Source organism: Pseudonaja textilis, chromosome 2 (genome assembly GCF_049901715.1).
Source record: "Pseudonaja textilis isolate UNSWEBS1 chromosome 2, rPseTex1.2, whole genome shotgun sequence".
Taxonomy (NCBI): Eukaryota; Metazoa; Chordata; class Lepidosauria; order Squamata; family Elapidae; genus Pseudonaja; species Pseudonaja textilis.
The window spans coordinates 168,828,124-168,847,696 of record NC_141991.1 but is presented as its reverse complement, the minus strand read 5'-3'; the positions used below and the strand labels follow the sequence as shown (position 1 = coordinate 168,847,696).

The 19,573-nt window shown below is 38.8% G+C and overlaps 1 protein-coding gene across 1 annotated transcript in view; it reads right to left on the bottom strand.

The window, feature by feature from the left end:
- Positions 1–19,573, bottom strand: part of DNAH6 (dynein axonemal heavy chain 6) — a 174,093-nt gene that overhangs the window by 127,023 nt on the left and 27,497 nt on the right. Inside the window, exons 20-32 of the mRNA XM_026712631.2 lie at positions 14,673–14,765; positions 13,250–13,369; positions 12,222–12,402; positions 11,573–11,669; positions 8,951–9,146; positions 8,172–8,336; positions 7,657–7,770; positions 7,148–7,273; positions 6,911–7,066; positions 6,053–6,214; positions 4,315–4,452; positions 1,728–1,895; positions 822–970 (exon numbers count right to left, since the gene is read on the bottom strand). Coding sequence (XP_026568416.2) covers positions 822–970; positions 1,728–1,895; positions 4,315–4,452; positions 6,053–6,214; positions 6,911–7,066; positions 7,148–7,273; positions 7,657–7,770; positions 8,172–8,336; positions 8,951–9,146; positions 11,573–11,669; positions 12,222–12,402; positions 13,250–13,369; positions 14,673–14,765 — 1,865 coding nt within the window. The remainder of the gene's footprint in view (positions 1–821; positions 971–1,727; positions 1,896–4,314; positions 4,453–6,052; positions 6,215–6,910; positions 7,067–7,147; positions 7,274–7,656; positions 7,771–8,171; positions 8,337–8,950; positions 9,147–11,572; positions 11,670–12,221; positions 12,403–13,249; positions 13,370–14,672; positions 14,766–19,573) is intronic.

Here is a 19,573-nt window from a genome sequence, read left to right as displayed (position 1 = left end):
CTAAATTTAGATCACTCGCTCATGTTTGCCTTGGTGCTTTCAACACAAACATGAGCAAGTGATCTACATTTACAGAAAATGGCATTTTAAGCTTATATTAACCTTAGTGTGTCAGTTGCATTCAACATATATGTGTATAGGAGTTTTATAAAGGTCTTTCCTAATAAGTACAAAATCCCTAAGACTGGTACTGGATCCATAAAACACCTTTATTATATAACAATATCCTTTCTTTGCTAGTTGTTTTACACATTTTCTCTTTCACAAGCATATACAGACTGCTAAAATAGATGAATAAAACCTTCATAAAAAACCCAAACAATGGATTATTCTGCTTATTATATACCAAGTTCTAAATAACATGAATCATATTAGTGTAAAAATATACATTAAAGTAGTATTCACCAAAAGCAATATTACACATAACAAGAAATAATTTTATTTTCTATAAGTCTAAATTTAAATCTAAAGCTTTTCCTAACAATAGGAAAATGTATCAGCCTCTGTATACTTAGAGCTCCACAGAATTGCTACAACAATAGTTCCCATAAAATTGGTCTTCATAGAACATATGAGAGCCAGTTTGGCCTATTGGTTAAGCACCAAACTAGAAAGCTGGAAACCATGATCAAGACCCATCTTAACCATGAAAGCCAGCTGAGTGACTTTAAGCTAGTCACTCTTTCTCAGTCCATTCCACTACACAGGGTTGTTGTGGGGAAATAGGAGGAGGAAGGTGTGTATGTTCACCACCTTGAGTAATCTGTAAAAATAAATAAAGGCGGGGTATAAATAAATAAAAGAATAAGTAAATATTTTACCCTGCCATGACCAACACAGATTTGACAGCTCTCATTCCAAAATCATAGTGGTCTTGTTGGGAAAGCTGTTCACTACAGAGTTTATACATCTGAGTCATCTTCCTTGCAAGTATTTTACTTGATTCAAATCCTTCAGAATACAGAATAACCTGAAATATAAAATGCATTCTTATAAAAGTCGGAAATCTTAAGCATAACTAAATAACTAGAGACCATATTTGTTCTACTGATTAAGATGCTGGCCTAGAAACCAGGAAATTGTGAATTCTAGTTCTGCCTTTGGCATCAAAGTCAGCTGGGTGACTTTGGGCCAGTCACTCTCTTTCAACCTAAGTCAGCCCACAGAGTTGTTGTGGGGAAAAGAGAAGAAGGAAGCGGTATTAGGTCATCTTATTTAGTACATATAGTATATATATTAAGTAATTAAAATGTTAAGAACAGATACATTTGATTTTAATGAAAAGGCTGCTAATTACAAACCTATTAGTCTGTTGAAGAAAGTATACGCCAAATACCTTTAATTAATTAAAATAGTTTTAATAATAGTAATAATAGTTTTAATTAATTATTAAAACAATTGGATTGAATCCATAGTGAAAATATTCATGCTGAGCAGCAGGAAGGATTCAGATGGGATTGTTTGACCTTGGTTGGATCTGTTTGTTTAGCCTTTTACCATTTAACCAAAAAATATTCCTCTCTGCCCAAAGGCTCCCTTTTCACAACCTTCACATATTGTAAATTATGTTTTTTAATTACTTCTAAGTGGGAGGTTTGGAAAAAACATTGTTCTTGTTTAGACAGATTGGCTGAGCTGTGGAAAAGGCGCAATCAATCAAATGATGGACCTGTTCTACTACTGTTAATTGCTGCCTGTGGCACTAATAATAGGTATTGAAAAAGTACCTCTGCAATCAAAGCATAGTTTGGAACCATCATAGAAAATGGCCTGAAGAGTGCTTTTAGATTGTCAGGTAACTCAGTTCGTCCAGCATAGCCAGGATTCATAGTAATAAAAGCAGCACAAGTCATAATTAATTTGATTTCACGTCCTTCAAACATAAACCGAGTGACCTTTTATAAAAGAAAGAAAAAGAAAGAAAGCCATTACATTTATATTTACATTCAAATTACATTATTCTTTATTTAGATCAGAACCTACATGAATACAGTATAATTATACATAAAACATAAGGTATTAATTTATATAAAATATAAAACCATAGTATCATAAACATGACAACAATAAAGCAATGCATATGAAAATTAAAATATCCGGTTCAGCATTATTTCTTTCCATTATGTACATATTTCAATGTCTGTTCTGAAAAGTAAAAACAAAGGAAGCCATGTTTCAAAGTTACTCCAATCAGATAAGAACAGTTAATGTCTCCTATATTTCCTATAAATCATCACAGAATGTAGCTCACTGCATTTGTTATGTATAGGAAGTGTTCAGTTGTAAAGGTATTTAGCTAGTTTAAGCAAGTAGTAACTTGGAACAAAAGACACATTTATTTGATGTTCTATCTCATTAACTCATTTTAGCACTTGGTTTAGAATGCCTAGGCCCTAAACCCATGAGAAATAGTTGTGAAAAGCCACATGAATTGAGTTTAGCTATCATGATAAACCCATACAGAATGGCAGGAATCATTCAAAAGCAAAGGACAAACCTAAAAGGCACCAGATTTAATTCTAATTAAAAATTAAATATGGCAGCCCAAATCTGCCTTAACTTTTAACAGAACAGTCTCAAGTCTTAACAGTGCACTTGGGAGCTTGGAAAGTAGATTTTTGAAATGCGGACTAGATCTCATCTAGAAGTACAATATAGATTGGATTCTGAAAAATAACTGAGAAGAGTATTTACTTCAAAATATCCTGAAAGCACAAACATATACTGGGCACCTCTAGTTTGATAAAATAGCAGCAGATCTCCCCTAGGTATTTTGGGATATTAATATTGTGTTCCTTTAGGAGATCAAAATAATGAAAAACAGTGCTCAATAATTGAATCCTTGATGTTACTCAATATCTCCCTTGTTATTACTTATTTACTTGGCGTATGGCTTTTGTACATTAAAAGCCAGGAAGCTTACAAGGTTATTACAGATAAGTTTGGCTGCCTAGGATTGCTAGTTTGTTTAATTCACACTTATGCCCTACCCAGGGTGTACTGCAGAGAGCAAACTAGCTCCAAACATAGAGTGACTAATGACCTTCTGTGGGAGTGTCAGCATCATCCAGGGTTTTTCTCCACCAATTTTGCCTCGTATTTGGGCAGGTCCAGTGCCACTTGGTTTCTGTCATGCCCCTGGTGGAGACTGACTCTGAGGAAGAGGAGGAACAGCCAACAGGGAGTGGAAGGGTGGCTTCAGACGTGGTGGAGGAGGCTGGGAAGGGCAGAGGCCGGCTGAGCAGTCAAAGGATGACCCAGGCCCCTCCCCTATCCATCCTAGGGCACGCAGGGAGGAGAGGATCAGGGTAAAACTTGGTCTACTTGGGAGGAGAGGGCCATGATCCTCTTCATGGGTTGCAGGTGTAAGATTTGCATAAGAGTTTGGACCTGAGGGCTAATAGACGCTGGAGACAAATTAGTATTTTATTCCTAAAAAAGGGTTATCTTGCTTGGTGTTCTTCCAACGGACTGTACCTGGTTATCTTCCTGAAGTTGGCAATTATCTATCCTGGTCTGTCGTGGAACTTTATTCAGTGCGGTTTGTTTTTGGTTTTTGCTTCATTATCGGCTCTTTGAATTTGAACTGTGTTTCTTTCCTTTGAAATGTTATTTTGAAAATAGTTTAGTCCTCCACTGTGAACAATTAAACAGCGAAGCCAAATTGAAGGCATTGAAGGACTTTTAGTTACATTTTGGGTTTTGTTATATTTCTGATATACTCTGGGTTATCTAAGTTTCTTGCTATTGCACAAAGCACTGTTAGCTTCCTACTAGAATGGTATCTATTTATCTACTTGCATTTTTGCATGCTTTCAAACTGCTAGGTAGAAGCTGAGGTGAGTGATGGGAGCTCACTCTGCCATGTGGTACTGAGACTCGAACTGATGGAGTACAGAGACCCGCACTTTTCTGGTCAGCAAATCCTTTAAGGCTTTAAGCTGCTGAGCCACCATGTTTCTTCTCCTTTGATTACAGATCAGCAATGACTTTTTAAGGGTGTTTGTAAAAACTGGAATGTTTGATATTTATCTTATTAGTACTCCACTGAAAATGACAATGTTCTCCTGAAACAAGTTTGTGAAGCAAATTGCAACAATATCTGCATAGAACAGAACTGCTAGTATTAATCAGCATCCTTCAGGGAATGAAAATCATGTCCTGTTAATGAATTTATATAAAAATTTAAGAGGTATGGGTTAAAATGCTTCCCTCTTTCACTCTTCTTGATACAGAGAACCAAAAACTGCTAATTAATACTTATCTACCTATTGCATTTGAAAAAAAAAAACCATGAAACATAGCATCTGTTACCTTTGCTGCCTTAGCATTCCTTATTGTAATCAGTTGTTGGGCAATAACAGACAGAACTTCAATATCGATTCGATTGAATTCATCAAAGCAGCACCATGCTCCAGACTGTGCCAAACCACTGAAGAAACGCCCCATCATCTGAAACAACATGTGCAGACTGGAGTTATGTTGTCTCAAATGCTTATCCTCAGATCAGTTGTATTTCAAGTATCAACCCCTAAAGTGTGTAATGAGAGGGATACGTACATCCAAGTTTCAATGAGGTCTGTTTTATATCTCTGCAGCTCTTCATCAAAATAATAGAAGCCTATTTCAGATTTTCTCTGATTTGTTTGATACCAACTGGCTCATTAGCCCAAAGTAAATTAGGGTCTAATAAATTAAAATGTAAATCATGGTTTGCATAGTTCCATTTTAGGAGCCATGGTGGCACAGTGGTTAGAATGCAGTACTGTAGAATCCTTCCGCTGATTGCCAGCACTTCAGCAGTTTGATTCTCACTGGCTCAAGGTTGACTCAGCCTTCCATCCTTCCGAGGTTGGTAAAATGAGGACCCAGATTGTTGGGGGCAATATGCTGACTCTGTAAACCACTTAGAGAGAGCTATAAAGCACTGTGAAGTGGTATATAAATCTAAGTGATATAACTATTGCTTTAGTTTGAAGATGATTTATGAACAATTTTGCGAGCTGCTATTGGACATTACATCTAAACTTGGTATTCTGGTTTAATGGTTACGGTTACATTGCTTTATCCCGACTTCAAAGAGAAATGTGAAGGAGAGGCTCAAAACTTAGTCCATAAAACTAAGAGGCAGGTGTAGATGCTTTCATGGTTCTTTCCATCTTTTTTTAATGGCAACAAACTTCTTCACCCACCATGCTCCAGCACTCTTTCACAGCACTCTATAGCAACCAGGCCAGGCTTTTTATAACTGACTGGATGATTTCATTCATAAATATTTATATGTAGATGTTAAAAGCATAGTTACTCTTAGAATCTATACTAACAGTTCAATAGATGCAATTACTGAGTGACCTAATAGACTTTGCTGTCATTTTCCACTCACTTTATGCTAACATTTATCCGTCCCTTTAGGGACCAGGTTAAACTTTTGTACTGACTGCCAACCAGTGCTTTAAAAAAAAAGAAAACAACAAAATAGTTCCAAGAGTGACTAATGCCCTCTAAGGATTCTTTTAATTTGCATCAGTTCTTCATCCTTCCAATGATAAAAGAACTAGCAACGCTTACAAGTTCTGAGCAATGAAGAAAACATGTATGTAAATCAAGCAATTGTGTATTTGAATATTTAAGGAGCAAATTCTGGCTCATGTAATACATCGAGATTAGGCATGTGACATCTAAACAAAGCTACTGACCTCGCTATGACCAGTATGAAAGGGACTGAACAGATAGGTAGAATAATCATATAATAACCCGATTTGCTGTAATTAATTCTCTTAGAGGAATCATTAACCTGAGAAATAATTATCAAGGGCCATTCATGTTTTTAATTATTGGGGTTTTTTTCTACATAGTTTCAAACCCACTTTTTAATTCAATTCTCTCATTCAATTCCAGGTAAGGTGTCCAACGATTGATCAGTTAAGCACTGGATGAAAATGACTGGCTCATGTTTGATATTATTATTATTATTCTACAGAAATTGCTTTACTACAATAAAAAAACACACACCCTATTCTCCTGTTTCTATAAGCCTACTTGAATGCCATACCTTGTAATCCAAGCCATCTGAACAGTTGAACACCACACACTGGATGGCCAGTGCTTTTGCAAGATCTTTAGTGGTCTCTGTTTTTCCAGTGCCAGCAGGTCCAGCCGGAGCTCCCCCTAGGTCAAGCTGCAAGGCTCCCATCAGGCAAAGATAGCAACGATCCTGATGAGATTTAATGTATATTCAATTAACATGTGCCCAATATTATAAGGAAATCTGAATATGACATAACTACAACTGCACAATTAGGTTGCAGCATCAAGTCATACAATAATTATATAGGATATTGATAGATCTCTGACTTAATTTTCGACTCTTGGGGGAAAGGAAAAGCAACTGGTTTCTTAAAAAACCCTTTTCTTGACTTCCAAATTCATCCCCAATGTAGTCCTGAGGCTAGAGGGTTTTTTTTGCCTAGAATTGAAATCAGGGCACGGTAATTAATTTTATTTTTCACCTTACACTTAGTCTCATGGAGCTAGCCTAATCAAACTTATGGGACCTGTATTGTATTTATTTTTTCTGCTCCTTTATCAATGTTTTTATGCATTTTTTTCTTTCTGGTTGGGGTTTTTTGTTGTGGGAAAGAAGGTAAGAAGTTCTAATACAAAGGTACTTTTAGCTGCAAGATCTGCCTTGTGAGGGGAAAAAGTTTAGCCTCAAAGCTCTGGGGTGATCATCACTATCTCTCCATGTCATCAACCGTCACTCTGCCACTTTTAGCCTCTCTGTTTCTTCTGCCTTTTTTTCATTTTCCAAACCTCTCTTGTCACAGGCTCTTTCCACTGAAATAATTTACCCATTGCAAGAGTTAATTTCTTAAACTTTACAGACAAGAAAATAACAGCAACACGTTACCGTGAGTGGCGTTATCACTAATCTTGGACATGCACCCAAGTATTCATAGGCATAGGTATATTGAGATAAAGCCATTCTTGCCACACAGTTATCTAAATCGAGATCCCAATAGTAGCGCAGTTGTCTTTGCCAGTCAAAATTGTCCACAGAATCCACCTTGCCAAATAGTAGAAAATATTTATTAGGTTTTTTTAAAATAGTAAATTTACACATATTATTTAAACAAAATTAATGTACCTTTTGTTTAACAAGTTCTGTAACAATGTCCCTTGCATGTACATCAATAGTAATCAGTGCCGTTATGATATTTCGGTGAATTTTGGGAAGAATGCCACGGACTAGTGAAGCCAATGCATTTAGTCTCTGTGAAATGAAAGCAAACAAAATGTGCTGTGTCTTTACTTAACATAATGCCTTGCACTGAAAGGACAGGAATAGGTTAAAGCAAATGACATTGTATCCAAAAAGACCATAGAAACCTTCTTGAATATTTTCATCAGCATTGAAGAACATTGTCATGTTCGATATTGTTTCAGGGATCTCTGAGAAACAGGACATACATGGTTATCCATTCAAGAACTTCTCAGATATGTGAAAAAAATTTTAGTAGGCATTTCAGACTAAAATGACTTTATATAAAAAGACATCATCCACAATAATTATTTTGATTTTAAAATATTTCTACATTTTACATTTACAAAAGTATAAAATCATGCCAATATGTTAAAAAACAACTGAATACTCACATCAAAATTCTCATTTTCAAACTCTTCCAAAGCTACTAAATGATCATGATCTTCTCCTTCTAAACACTGAGTGAGATCACGACACCACATGAGTTGAGAAATGGTCAGTACAACCTATATAAAGAAAAAAAAAAAACAGAATTCAGACAGACATATCTTGTGCTGGAGATGATATTTAGTTTCATTGTTCTGATTTTATAATTTAAACATTCCTGAGTATTTCTATCACACAAAACTTAACTTTCAGAACCATTTTTCAATAATCTCAATACAGTAGGCTTATTACCCCACTGATTTTTACCACCAATTTGAACCCTTCTGAACTTGGTTCAGAATAAGCAGCTACATTTATTAATAGCCAACCTAGGAACACAGCATATTTATTTGCTAAATTTCTATCATAAAATGATAAAGTGAACTCAAGTATTGCCAAGGAGCAATATACTGAGATAAATATTCTAAGATAAAACAATAAGATGCTGGTGAACTTCAAACCATTAAAGAGTGTAATTTACCTGAGAAGGATGTCCAGCAACAACCCACTCCGTTCTTTCTCTTGTTTGATAATCGGCAATGGCAGCTTTGCTCAGTCGTCTAAGGGAAGTAAACATTGCTTCTTCAACTTTACCAAGCCAGTCTTCAACATTTCCTCTGGCTTTAAGTCCTTTTCCCAAGCCAACCTAAAAAAAGCAAACCTTCCATTCACTAGGAGGGTAACTTTTTTCCCCCCCAGAATTCATATCACCCTTCATCCTCAGCTAGTGCCAGATAGGCAAACTTCAGTAAATGTAGTTTACTACAGAATCATTAATGATGTAAGTCATATTCATGCAGCACAAAAATGAGGGGGGGAAATGCTTCAAAAATTCTTTCTACAAAAGTTCTAGTTTCTTTTTAAATATTCTCCATCTCAAGTATGACTTTTTAAAATAACCGATTCCGCAATATTCAGGCATTTAATATTCTGTTTGCTCCAACACAGTACCAAAAAAGTGAATCCAGCATGGTTCTACCAGGAAACCTAGTCTATTTTTAAAAGATAGAGTCATAAAGAACCAGTTTCATTTACTTTCACTGGTATATGAATAATTACAATTCTTGCCTATGGGAAAAACTAAAACACCAGATACTAAATGGTACCCATACTATAGAGTGATTTTATATACAAAAATATAGCCTTCTATTCATCCACTCTTTATAGGTTTCTTGCAACATACCTTTTCGTGAATTATCTTATTTATAGTTATCATAGGCATTGGCATTTTCCTAGAATTTTTTTTTAAAAAATGCTTACCCTTTCACCTTCGGGGGACAGCATTGCTAGAATGTCATTTGTGAGAACTTTCTCTTCTCCCTCAGCTGGTGCCATGTAGGCAAACTCCAGTTTAGAAATGGAATCAAAACATTTCCTTAAATGAGGCTGAACTGCTTGAGGATTGCGAGTTTGGGCCAATATTTCCAAGAGCTCATCATTCGATAAAAAGTAGAACCTGAAATAACATTAAAAATTGTAAAATGCAAATTTAAATACAAATGAAGCCTATGTAATGTTTTATAAAATACATTTTATAATTATACTTATTAGTCTTTCAAAATTGGGAGGCCTTAACATGTCTGATGAACAAAAATAAAAAAGAACTGGGCAGATCATTTTAGGCAGCATTCCTGACATTAGCTTATGAAAGTATAACATATTTCAATGGTACATACTTTTATTTAAATGTACAGAATGGTGTGAGATGGCCTTTAAGCATCTAATTAAATTCACTGTTTGCAATGAGTATCATTTTAAATAAAAAAAAACCCGGCAATGATAATCCTAAACTGAACTACCGTGTTTCTCCAACAATACGGCCTCCACCAATAGGAAGGCCCAGCATGTTTTATTGGCATAAAATCAAATTAAGCCCCTATCCCCAAATTAAGGCCTATATTAAACATGCGAAATGGGGGGGAATGGTGTGGGGGGGCTTGCCGTTAGGAAGTACTTTTGTTGCATACCCAAATATGGTGCTGCCTGCGTTGACTTTGGCATTGGTGGGTCACTTCGTACCAGGAGACCTTTCTCCACTGTTGCTTTCCCTTCTCCCTTGCTGCCGCGGCGTTAGAGCAACGCCGCGGCGTTTGGCACAGCAACGCGCAGCCAGCCAAGGCTCCTCCCTGCAACCGGAGCCCAGCAGAGACACTCGGCTTCAGGCGCTCCTGTCACCACCTTCCCTTTGCCTTCACAGGTAAAGCCAATTCTTTTAAAAATGACACCCTACTACCGGTATGACAAAGCCTCCCCTGCCCGAGAGGGCAGCCCAACCCCATGTGGGGAGGTGAATCTCCTGGGGCCACAGCGCAGGATCGGCCCACCCCGGGAGAAGCACCCAGCCACCATCCCTGCCTGGGGTGGGGCAGAGTGCAAAGAGCTTTGCCTGGGGCGTCCAGCGCAGCTGACAGGTGGGCCCTCCTGCCCGGCGGCAAAGCTCTCGCCAAGGCAGAAAGCGCCTCCCCGCTGGACCCTCTGTTCATCCCATCAGGGCCGCGCCAGAGCTGTGTGGGCTGGGCAGAGCCGGGAAAGCAAGCCACGGGTGCGCACCTGCCTGCCAAGCAAAAGAGCCAGGCTGACCCAAGCTTGGCTTCCTTCCCAAGTCCCTCTGGCCCAAACCCAAAAGGGCCACTGGGAGAGGCTGCCCAAGGCAGTGATAGCACCCACCCATCCATGGACAGGGAGGCAAGGCAACAGCCTGCACCGCATCTTCTGCCCAGCTGAGCCCCGCCAAGTCAGCGCTTCTGCCTGATGCCCATTCTGCTGCAGCGTTTGGAGCTGCTGATGCATTTGGAGATGCGTGGGGACAGGGACAGGCTGGGCGAGGGTTGGAAAGGATGGGCAGCTTCAGGCTCTCTCCGCTGGCCAGGGAAGCAGCGCTGCTATCATCTCGCCTCCCTGTCCGTGGACGGGTGGGCGCTATCACTGCCGCAGGCAGCCTCTCCAGGTGGCCCCTTCGGGTTCAAGCTGGAGGGACTTGGGAAGGAAGCCAAGCTCAGGTCAGCCCGGCTCTTTTGCTTGGCAGGTGGGTGCACACCCACGGCTCACTTTACTGTCTCTGCTCAGCCCGCATGGCTTTGGCGCAGCCCTGGTAGGATAAGTGGAGGGTCCTGCGGGGAAGCGCTCACTGCCTTGGTGAGAGCTCTGCTGCTGGAAAGGAGGGAGCGCCTGTCAGCTGCGCTGGGCGCCGCAGGCAAAGCTCTTGGCGCTCTGCCTGGCGCCAGGCAGGGATGGCAGCTGGGCGCTTCTCCCGAGGTGAGCTGATCCTGCACTGCAGCCCCAGGACATTCACCTCCCCATGTGGGGTTGGGTTGCCCTCTCGGACAGGGGAGTCTTTGTTGTAGTAGGGCATCATTTTTAAAATAATTGGCTTTACCTTTGAAGGCAAAGGGGAAGCAGCGACAGGAGCACCTGAAGCCGGGTGTCTTCACCGGGCTCCGGTTGCAGGGAGGAGCCCTGGCTGGCTGCACGTGGCTGTGCCAAACGCCATGGCGTTGCTCTAAACACCGCGGCAGCAAGGGAGAAGGGAAAGCAATGGTGGTGGAAGGTCTCCTGATATGAAGTGCCCCACCAACGCCAAGGTCAACATCCAAGCTGTTGCTGCCCGCCCACCCAAGGATGCAAGGGGGGGGGATTAAGTCACCACCAAAAAGACGGCCTAGCCGTTTTTTTGGTGGTCAAAAAAAAAAAAGGCCTGGCCTTATTTTGTGAGAAACACGGTAATTAAGTCCTAATTAGTTTCAATGGAAGCAAATTATCTCTTTCATTTAAATCAATGAGATTCAATATATGTAAACTTTGCCAGGATTGTATTCCCGGCTAATAAAGGATAAAGCAACAGAACAGATGACTTAATTATCTTCTTACTGATTCTTAACTAACCTTGGGAAAATGACTCTCTTGGATTCCAAATAGGCCTCCAGACACTTCTGAATCTGATCAAGAAGAGCATTATTATTCTGAAAGGTCTCTAAAAGGCCTGTGTCAGAGAACAATAATGGATAAAAGTGTAAAATGGAAACAGATAAAATGAAAACATCTACGTCTCAGGATGAACCTTAGCATATTCCTATATTTCAAGCCATGTTATCCTATGAGATGCAGTCTTTTGAAATATATTAGAAAAAATAGATTAAGTATTAATTTAACAATACACAAATATGTGATATGAACAACTTTTGGATCCTATTCAGGTGAGTCTAACCTACAAGAAATACTTTTATTTATTGAATATTTACTGATTGTAGTGCTGAGGGTGTTAAGAATTTAGTTAGAAATCCTGAAAAAAATATTCTAGAAAAAAAAGGAAAGAACAGTAAAAACACATTAAAAACGAGCAAGGGTTTATAAAGGAATAAGCAGTTTTCAATCAAAATAAGATCAGAATATGTAATGAATTGTGCATACATTATTTGACAGATTTCTGGTATTATGAGTAGATGTGGGAAACAAGATATGTGGCTGCCTTTAAATGGAAGGGATACATGGTTTAATGCAAACAGCAATTAATTTAGACATACTATATTATTACCAGGCTGAGTAGCAGCACGGAGGGCGTTAGGCAGTCGATTCACTTTTCTCATAACTTCCTTCCAAGACTTATCTACTTGTAAAAACATTTTGGCTTCTGCCGGCAACTGTCTTTGAATATCAGGAGCACTGAAAATGCTTTCTAAATAGAGCCAATTCCTCTGACATGTCAGCCATTCCTCCTAGCAAACAAGAAAGGTAGGTGTAAAGGTATCAGAAAAATGTTATTCACAACCTTTGGAAATGCTCCCTGTGTGCAACAAAAATTTACACAGGGCACACTTTACACATATAATGGGTGCTTTCCCTCCACAAATGTATGAGTGTGGATACTGGTTCTCAGGCAAAACTGCTACCTATCTATTTCAGCAGAAATAATGGAGAAAAAAACTCTTTCAAAATCTTTTTATAGTGAAATTATTTAATATTCCCTGAAATTACTTTATTTACATCTCTTCAAGCCTTTGATAAAGAAGAACCAATGCCACTTGACTGATGAATTATTTGTTAGATCCTTCAAGAGCTCAAGATAGTACATTCAGCATTTTCCTCATAACAGGCCCTGTGAGAACTGTTCCAATGTCATAGCTAAGAGAGGACCTGAAGTTGGATCTCTTTGAATCTAGTTGAATATTTTAATTATGATCTATGTGAGCTTCTTAAATATTAACATTCTATAAGATATTCTTGTACAATAAAGTAAAGTATCCCTCAAGTTAAGCTTGACTCCGTGACGTTATCAGGGTTGGGTTTTTTTTTGCAACAATCAGAATTCTTCTAGAATTAGAATTCTTCTAATTCTTCTAGTTATAAGTGAGGTTACAGCCTTTCATTTTCCCATTGACCTCCCTTTCAAATTACTAATTGGTCTGACCCAACTTTGCTTTTTCGAGATTAGCTAAAATGCTGCCAAGTGAGCTGTGCCCAAAATGAACTAAGTGCGTATTAAATAACATTGTCAACATGATATCTTACTTTTAAGACAAACTTCAAAATTTAGAAGAAATTATTTAAAAATGCGGTACCTACCAATGTCTGATTGAATAAAGAGAGCTGCTTCTGCCATTCATCAACTCGTGGTTTGAGAGGGCCTACGTACCGTGAAGAAGCAATTGTTGCTACATTAATAGTACTATCATCTAGAATAACCTTAAAGGAAAAGTAAAACAACACATTCATTTCTGTTAGGTGAAATTCCAGTAATACATGATAGTTCAATATTTCTTGTCTCAGGACCACCTCCCACTTTTAAGTATTATAGAGGACCTCCAAAGAATTTTTGTTTATATGGGTTACAAAAATCAATATTTATTTGCAGGGTGGACCTGGACCTATGTGGGCCTCCCCCACTCCAACTTACGACTGTTATTATGGGCTCAGTGGAGATCATAAATTGAGGGCTATCTGTATCTATTATTGGTTGCACACCACCGGAACAAAAATAGCTTTGAAAATGGATTTCTCTACATTATTATCCACTATGTAGATAAGTTAGCACTGCATTGTGTTATGGCTTCCCCGGATGCTGGCTTAGATGACAAGGAAGAGGTGGCTCTGGAGACTTTGGAATGAGGTATGGAGGAGTGTCAGGAAGAAGCAGGGAATTTTGTATGCAGAAGGATGGGCAAGAGGAGAAGAGGCCAGGAACATCGTAAGGACAGTTAGGGGAGCAGCTGGATAAATGCCTGGCTAAAAAGGAGAACGAAGAGACATAGCTGCAGCCAGAAGGCTCAGATAACCAGCCAGAAGTGCGGGGCAGAAAAGGGATGCAGCTGCAGTCAGTTAGCAGGTATGAGAAGAAATTGCCTCCTCCACCAGATCCAGGGTGCACAGGCCTGAACAGAGAAGGCCCAATGGGGTTGACAAGTCTATTCACATGGAGGCAGCCTCACCCTTCCTAATGAGCAGTACTGGCTGACACAAAGCAATGTTGGAAACAACCCATCCATTTCCGCGCATGTGCTCCGACTCTATGACTTCTGTTTCCCTGATTCTGGACTTTTGCCTTTTTTGCTGAATTTGTGGCTGGACTTTGGACCTTGGATTTTGGACTTAGGCTTTAGCGTTGTATACTGTGCTCAAACCCTCTTGGTGTGTGTGTGTGTGTGAGAGAGGGGGGGGAGAGAGAGAGAGAGAGAGCAGGAGAGAACACACTGTAAATACCGGAAGAATTATATGCTTTCTCACTGAGGCTTGGTATGCTTGGCCAATAAAATACAAATGGTAAAGGTATTAGGGATCAATAGGCCAACAAAAACAAATTTTTATTTTAAAGCTGGTTGATCTAATTGCACCTATGTAGTCTCCAATAGGGAACTGTTCAGTGAGAAAACAGAACAACCTGCTATCTGGACTGAATATCTTATGAGTTTTTGCCAGATTTCTCAATCTGGACAGAATAAATACAGACAGTTTGCTTTAAAAACTAATTTAGACAAAAATAGTTTCTAACCTGAATGTCATCTGTGCCACCAAGGATGAAAACATCTTTTGAATCACGATGAGGAATTACAACGAATTCTGTTGTTTTCCAGGCATCTTCCACCTGGAAGAAAAATATAATACAATTCTGAATATAATTTTGACAAATTAGATGCATTCATACCACATAAGCTTATTAGCAAACAAACAGCATGCACAGCTAACAATATGAATGCCTCCATTTATGGTTTGTTTACACAATTCATACACAGTTGCCTGGGATTATCAGTGAACCTGCTAAAAGGAATAAAGAAGAGCAACTATAGGCTTCTCCATCACCAACAAGTTTATTGGTAAAATGGATCCTCATGCATAGATAAAGTTGGCTGTTGAACGAGTAAACATACAGGTAGTCCTAGACTTATGATTCCAATTGAGACCAGAACATCAGTTGCTCAGTGAAGTGGTTGTTCAGTGAGTTACACCTGATTTTATAACCTGTTTTGCCATGGCTGTTAAGTGAGTCACCTCAATTGTTAATTGACTCACATGATTGTTAAACGACTTTTCCCATTGCTTTTGCTTGTTAGAAATTGGCTAATAGAGATAACGTGACCCCAGGGCATTGCAATCATCATACATACATGCCAGTTGCCAAGCGCCCACATTTTAATTGTGTGGCCACAGGGACACTGGAAAAGTTGTAAGTATGAAAGCAGGTTGTAAGTCATTTTTTCAGTGGCACTGTAAATGGTTGTTAAATGAATAAGTCAAGGACTACCCATATACATAGGAGGAGTGGGAAAGGGGAGACGGAACAAGAGCTAAGAATCATTTTCAATTTTGCCCATAAGAAGCAAAACAAACAGAGAAGAATGCTTGACAAATTACTATTTAGAAAAATCCAGTTTGTAACAGTTTATCATAAAATCTCAGATAGCCACATTGGCATCATGACAACTATTATGTTTGTTCCTTTTCTGATTCCCTTATTCATGAAGTTTCTTCTACTGATGTGACTACTGTAATTCAAGCAGTGAACTACTCAATGTTTACTTGGAAGAATATTGTAGTCTCCCCAACATCATCTGATGAAATACTTGACATTTCCCACATTGGCCGAGAGCTCAAAAACAGAGACGGCTCTGTGACCCCACGCTTTTGCAGGGTCATTTGCAAAAATGAATCAAGCAAACGCAAATTCATTTACACTATAAATTCACTCGCCAAAACCAACACCAACCATAAGAACCTCCGTTGTCGCCCTGACCTAACCATACAGCAATGTGCCCGCTCCTGTGTACTCCGCACTGAACTCAAAAAACATCTAGACAATGGAGAGAAGGACCTGTACATTGACTACCATGCTGACTGTATCAAAAGTAAGTCACACATCCCGCAACTCAGCTTTAACCTTCAACCACAACCCTACCTCAACCAATCCACCATCACCCAAGACTAGGCATGCACGCCCCTAACTACCTCAATTCCAACTACTGCTGGCCTTAAATGCAAGCTACTCAATGCAAGAAGCCTTGTAAATAAAATACCTGAATTTTTCCTCCTACTAAATATGGCTAAATTCGACATTATATTTGTCTGTGAAACATGGCTCAACGCATCTCTCCCTGACTCCATTACCACAGTAAGAGACTATCATGTTTACCGATCAGATCGTGAAATTCGTAGAGGAGGTGGTGTTGCTATCTTCTATAAAAAGTCCTTACATCTAAAAAATATTCAAGTTACCCAGGAGCTTGCTCTTCCTGAGACCATTATCTGTGAACTATCCTTAAATATCACAATTCAATTCTTACTATGTTACAGAGCACCTGATTATGACATCGAACATGTAAACAAGCTAAATACACTACTAACATGGGCAGCATCCTGCCCATACCCTTTTATCTTTCTTGGTGATTTCAATCTGCCTCATATTGACTGGACCCTAAATGAATGTACAACTGAAACCATACATGCAACCTTTTACAATGCTGTTACAAATCTGGGACTGGAACAACTAGTAACCAACAACACTAGACTAAACAACTGCCTCGATCTCATCTTCTGCAATAGTTTGAATTTAATTTACGGAATACAAACTAAAGAACCCTTTTCCAGCAGTGACCACAATATGATTGACTTTTGTCTCAACATACGTCCACACAAAAACCACCACAATGATGTGATCCCCAATTATAATTTCAAAAAAGGCAACTATGATCTTATAGACAACGATCTCTCATCCCTTGATTGGCAATTTCTATTCACTGGATGCATTACTGTTGAAGACCATTACAACATATTTTTACTTGAAGTCAAAAGAGTCATCAAACTATATATACCAACAACAACTCCCAAAACAAAACAAAAAAACAGATTGCCCATAATAATAAGGAAACTTCAATCCAAAAACAGATCACTCTGGCGGAAAAACAAATCTGGTCACGTTGCCAATTTCAAAAGCCGATACAAAAATTTATGCCACCAAATAAAGACCGAATGCACCAATTATCACATTAAACAAGAGGAAAACCTTCTAAGCACCAATTCCACCAGTGCTTTTTACAATTTTGTAAACAACAAACTAAAAGATTCAAGGTCCATCCCACCCCTGATAGGACCTAATGGTAAAGACTGCAACGACGACACCATTAAAGCCAACATCTTTAACACATTTTTTGGCTCAGTATTTGTAAACAGCAATGGATCATGCCCAGTATTTCCTAGCCGAACCACGGATAACTACAATGATCTAATACGTATCGATTTTACAGAAGACAATGTTGAAAAAGCACTACGCAATCTAAAACCATCTCTATCTATTGGACTGGATGAAATATGTGCCTATTTCTTAAAAAAGCTATCCACTGCCATAGCCAAACCTCTAAGCATAATCTTTGAAAAATATTTCAGGACCAGTTCCTTGCCTAACCTATGGTCACAAGCCACAGTCATCCCCATCTTCAAAAAGGGAGACCCTTGCCTAGTTGAAAATTACAGACCAATCTCCTTATGCTGCATCACCTGTAAAGTCATGGAATCAATTATTAACCAATCCATCATCCTCCACTTAGAGACAAACAACCTACTCTCCAATAAACAATTTGGTTTCAGAAAAAAACTATCCTGTAATCTGCAACTTTTACACTGCAAAAACATATGGACTACACAACTTGATCAGGGCAAAACAATAGATGCAATCTACATAGACTTCTGTAAAGCCTTTGATTCAGTGGTACATGACAAACTACTCCTAAAAATAAAATCCTATGGTATCTCTGGACAACTGCATAACTGGATAGAAGCATTCCTGTCAAACAGACAACAAATGGTCAAAATTGGGAGCGTCCTATCAAATTCTGTACCTGTCAATAGTGGTGTCCCCCAAGGCAGTGTTCTAGGACCAACTCTCTTCATACTCTACATAAATGACCTCTGTGATCATATTAAGAGCAACTGCGTTCTTTTCGCTGATGATGTAAAGCTGTTCAATACCACAGACAATACTGCTATCCTTCAAAAAGATCTTGACTGTGTATCAGAATGGTCAAACAAATGGCAACTTCAAATCTCAACAAATAAATGCTCTGTCTTACATATTGGCAAAAAAAATCCGAAAATAAAATACAAGCTGAATAGTCAAGATCTTGTTGATGATCCAAGCTCTGTAAAGGACCTTGGAATACTTACCTCTAATGATCTAAGTGGTAGAGCCCACTGTAACTACATAGCCAAAAAGGCATTAAGAGTTGTTAACCTAATCTTACGTAGCTTTTTCTCTGGTAATATCACACTACTAACTAGAGCATACAAAACATTTGCTAGACCAATACTCGAATACAGCTCATCAGTCTGGAACCCACATTACGTATCTGATATTAGCACAATTGAGAAAGTCCAGAAATATTTCACAAGAAGAGTTCTCTACTCCTCTACTCGTTGTAGAATACCTTATGCCACCAGACTTGAAATTCTAGAACTAGAAAACCTTGAATTACGCCGTCTTCGGTCTGATTTAAGCATGGTATATAAAATCATACATTGCAATGTCCTACCTGTCAATGAATACTTCAGCTTCAACCATAACAACACAAGAGCACACAACAGATACAAACTCAAGGTTAACCGCACCAAGCTTGATTGCAGGAAATACAACTTCAGCAACAGAGTGGTCAATGTCTGGAATACTCTACCCGACTCTGTAGTTTCTTCCCCAAACCCCAAAAACTTTAACCTTAGACTGTCTACTATTGACCTCACCCCTTTCCTAAGAGATCTGTAGGGGGCGTGCATAAGCACACCAACGTGCCTACCGTCCCTGTCCTATTGTTTCTTTTATTTTTCTTTTCTTTTTCTTATATGTACCCATTTCATGTATTCATAACTATGTATACAATTATACTTATTATCTTGTAAACAATTGACAAATAAATAAAATAAAATAAATAAAATAAAATAAACTCCAAGTGAGTTCAATAAATATATTTGTTAGGTATAACATAGGTCACCTAACGTAGTTTGGGTAAAATAATATATATAAGCTATGATTGTTAGTTTAAGTGTGTGTCACTTTAACTGCAAAGCATGTAATTTTGGGTGTGGTGTGAAACCACCATAAGAGGCAGCAAGAGGACCTGATTGATTGCTGACGAGACGCTGACGATTCACTGGCAATTACTGACAATTTACTGGATTGCATGGTTTGTTAGCTGCGTATTTCCCTACTGAAGAGTTGCTGATAAGAAGAGAGGAGTTTTTGAGTTTTGCATATCTCTCTACTGCGAGGAGATATATCACCGGACTGATATTTGTAAGTGTACTGACCTCTCTTTTTCGACACTGGAATTTGCAAATGAATAATCCCTGGACGGACTGAACTAAGTGAATGATATATGGACTGTTTTGACTATGCTTTACCTCTTGCTGGAA